Source organism: Penaeus monodon, chromosome 8 (assembly GCF_015228065.2).
Source record: "Penaeus monodon isolate SGIC_2016 chromosome 8, NSTDA_Pmon_1, whole genome shotgun sequence".
Classification (NCBI taxonomy): Eukaryota; Metazoa; Arthropoda; class Malacostraca; order Decapoda; family Penaeidae; genus Penaeus; species Penaeus monodon.
In genome coordinates, this window is record NC_051393.1 from 17,061,626 (window position 1) to 17,064,125 (window position 2,500).

At 35.0% G+C, this 2,500-nt stretch overlaps 1 protein-coding gene across 2 annotated transcripts in view; it reads right to left on the minus strand.

Annotated features, from left to right (window-relative positions):
* The window catches only part of LOC119576218, a 43,590-nt gene that overhangs the window by 36 nt on the left and 41,054 nt on the right, over window positions 1–2,500 (minus strand). For both annotated transcript variants that reach the window (XM_037923806.1, XM_037923805.1), the window contains exon 12: window positions 1–189. This exon is cut by the window's left edge and continues 36 nt beyond it. In XM_037923806.1, the coding sequence (XP_037779734.1) occupies window positions 1–189 (189 nt within the window). The remainder of the gene's footprint in view (window positions 190–2,500) is intronic.

Below are 2,500 nucleotides of genomic sequence, written 5' to 3' on the forward strand. Positions count from 1 at the left end.
TTTACCAAAGATGTTCATTAATTCATCTGTGCCTAAGAAAAGGGGATTCTCATGCTGCACTTGCTGGACCTGCTGATTTTGGTTGCCTGGATTTTCAGGCTGAATCTGTATTCTTTCTTGTTCATATTGCTGCTGCTGTAGTTGTTGCTGCTGCTGCTCCTGCTGTTGCTGCTGAAGATCTCCATGAACCTAGGAGAAAAATGGTTATTGTCTATTGTTGTCCAAAAAAAAAAAAAAAAAAAAAAAAAAAACAAGATGCATAATTGCACTCCAACCTGTGTTTGAAAAAGACCTATTTTCTTATATCACACACTGCATTCATCTAAGCCCTATAATTTTTTTTGTAATTCATTTATAATTTTCTGTGCTCTCTGTACATTCTAATATTTGATTTATATATTGTTTAATTTAACAAATATTACTCTTATTCTTATAAAGGCAACCATTAATTTACCAGTGATATGCTTGCTTTACATTGTGCTTTAGAATTCTCAGTATTCATTATGTCCATACATATTAGATTTCAATCAATCCATCACTGGGGCTAACACAAGGGGGTATACTGCCATGAGAGTCCTTGTTGGTCAGATGCCAGGTAGCTCTACAGCCAATTTCTACCTCCTTACAACAGATTTGGACAATCTGATCTATGGGCCTCCTTCATCTAGGGTAAACTACAGGAGACACCCTTGGTGGGCAGGGTTCATTCTCAGTCAGTTGAGCCAAATGTCTATGCATAATACTATATATATGCATATAAATATATGTATACATAAATAGATATATGTATATGTTTATATGTATGTGTGTATATACTTTTTATATAATGTATATGTATATGTATATATATGTATATATGTACATAATATATATGTATATGTGTATATGTATATATACACATATGAATGTGTATATGTATATATACACATATGAATGTGTATATGTATATATACACATGTATGTGTATATATATATATATAAATATATGAATATGTGTATATGTATATATGTGTGTGTGTGTGTGTTTATGTATGTATGTGTGTGTGTGTGTGTGTGTGTGTGTGTGTGTGTGTGTGTGTGTGTGTGTGTGTGTGTCTGTGTCTGTGTCTGTGTCTGTCTGTCTGTCTGTCTGTCTGTCTGTCTGTCTGTCTGTCTGTCTCTCTCTCTCTCTCTCTCTCTCTCTCTCTCTCTCTCTCTCTCTCTCTCTCTCTCTCTCTCTATATATATATATATATATATATATATATATATATATACATATATATATATATATATACATATAAATGCATGGACATAAACATACATATATATATATACTACAAATGAAAATATTCATTCACATATATTTACATATTAATATATTAACAAACAGCACGTTTAGCAACACTAAATTGGTTTAAATCCAATCATGTTCTTTGCAATTCCTATAATTCTTGGAAATAATTCACAAGTTGAATGCTTTGTTGAGGGTGATGCAGGCTGCAAGGAATCCAAAACTGCACTGATGACAGCACTCTATAATGACTATTGTGGATTTGCCAGGAATGAATCCAGACTGCTTGGATTTCTCGTGCTTCAGTAGCTGCTTTCTATTCTCCCTCAGAAAGATAGGAGCAAGCACCTTGAGTAGTGCAGCGCCTCATTGGCATGGAACCTCTTTCACATTCAGTTTACATATATTGCATATGCAGCAATATGAGACATAAAGCCTAAGTGCTTTTGTCTTAAGGTTGTAATATAATCATCTTATATAATCACTGACTGGCCCTACCCTACTACTGAGTACTACTGGAGATAGCTATGGCTACCTTATAGACATGGTAACTATTAGTGCCCTAGCCAATAATTGGTGAAACACCATACTAATCAAATGTTGCTAGGTCTTCTTACTTTTGAAAAGGCAGCCACCCTTACCCTCACCTGGTTCTGCTCCCTAAAAAGTAGTGATAGCCAATGTTCCATCCCCCAATTGGGACTGTTTATTTGAGGTTAAACTCTGGATGGGTGCCACCTCGGCATCTTTACTGATCTCACCCCAAGTAAAGGCATACAGCAGGCTAGTGATCCTTGTTATTGTTACTTTATGTAAGGCATATCATAAGCTTACGGAAGTGGTTTTCTGACTTTACATTGGATTTTAACCCATTGCTGCTGGGTACATGGGTACAATGTAGATTTCTTTTGTAAATTTTGTTTGTAAATAGTGCTCCACCACCAATTAGTAGGCCTTTGTGACCTCTCCTGACTTCCCCTTTATTATTATTATTGACATATGAGTCATCAGCTGATTTTTCTGTTTACTAGAGATTTGGGGAAAAATACATTTTTCAAATGCCATTAATACTGATGTTGTTATAATTGATGTTGAAATTATGATTATCAGTGTTATTAACAATCTTCTTCTTTTAACGGTAGGTTCATGTCTGAGCCGCCGTGGTCACAGCATGATACTTAATTGTAGTTTTCATGTTGTGATGCTCTTGGAGTGAGTACGTGGTAA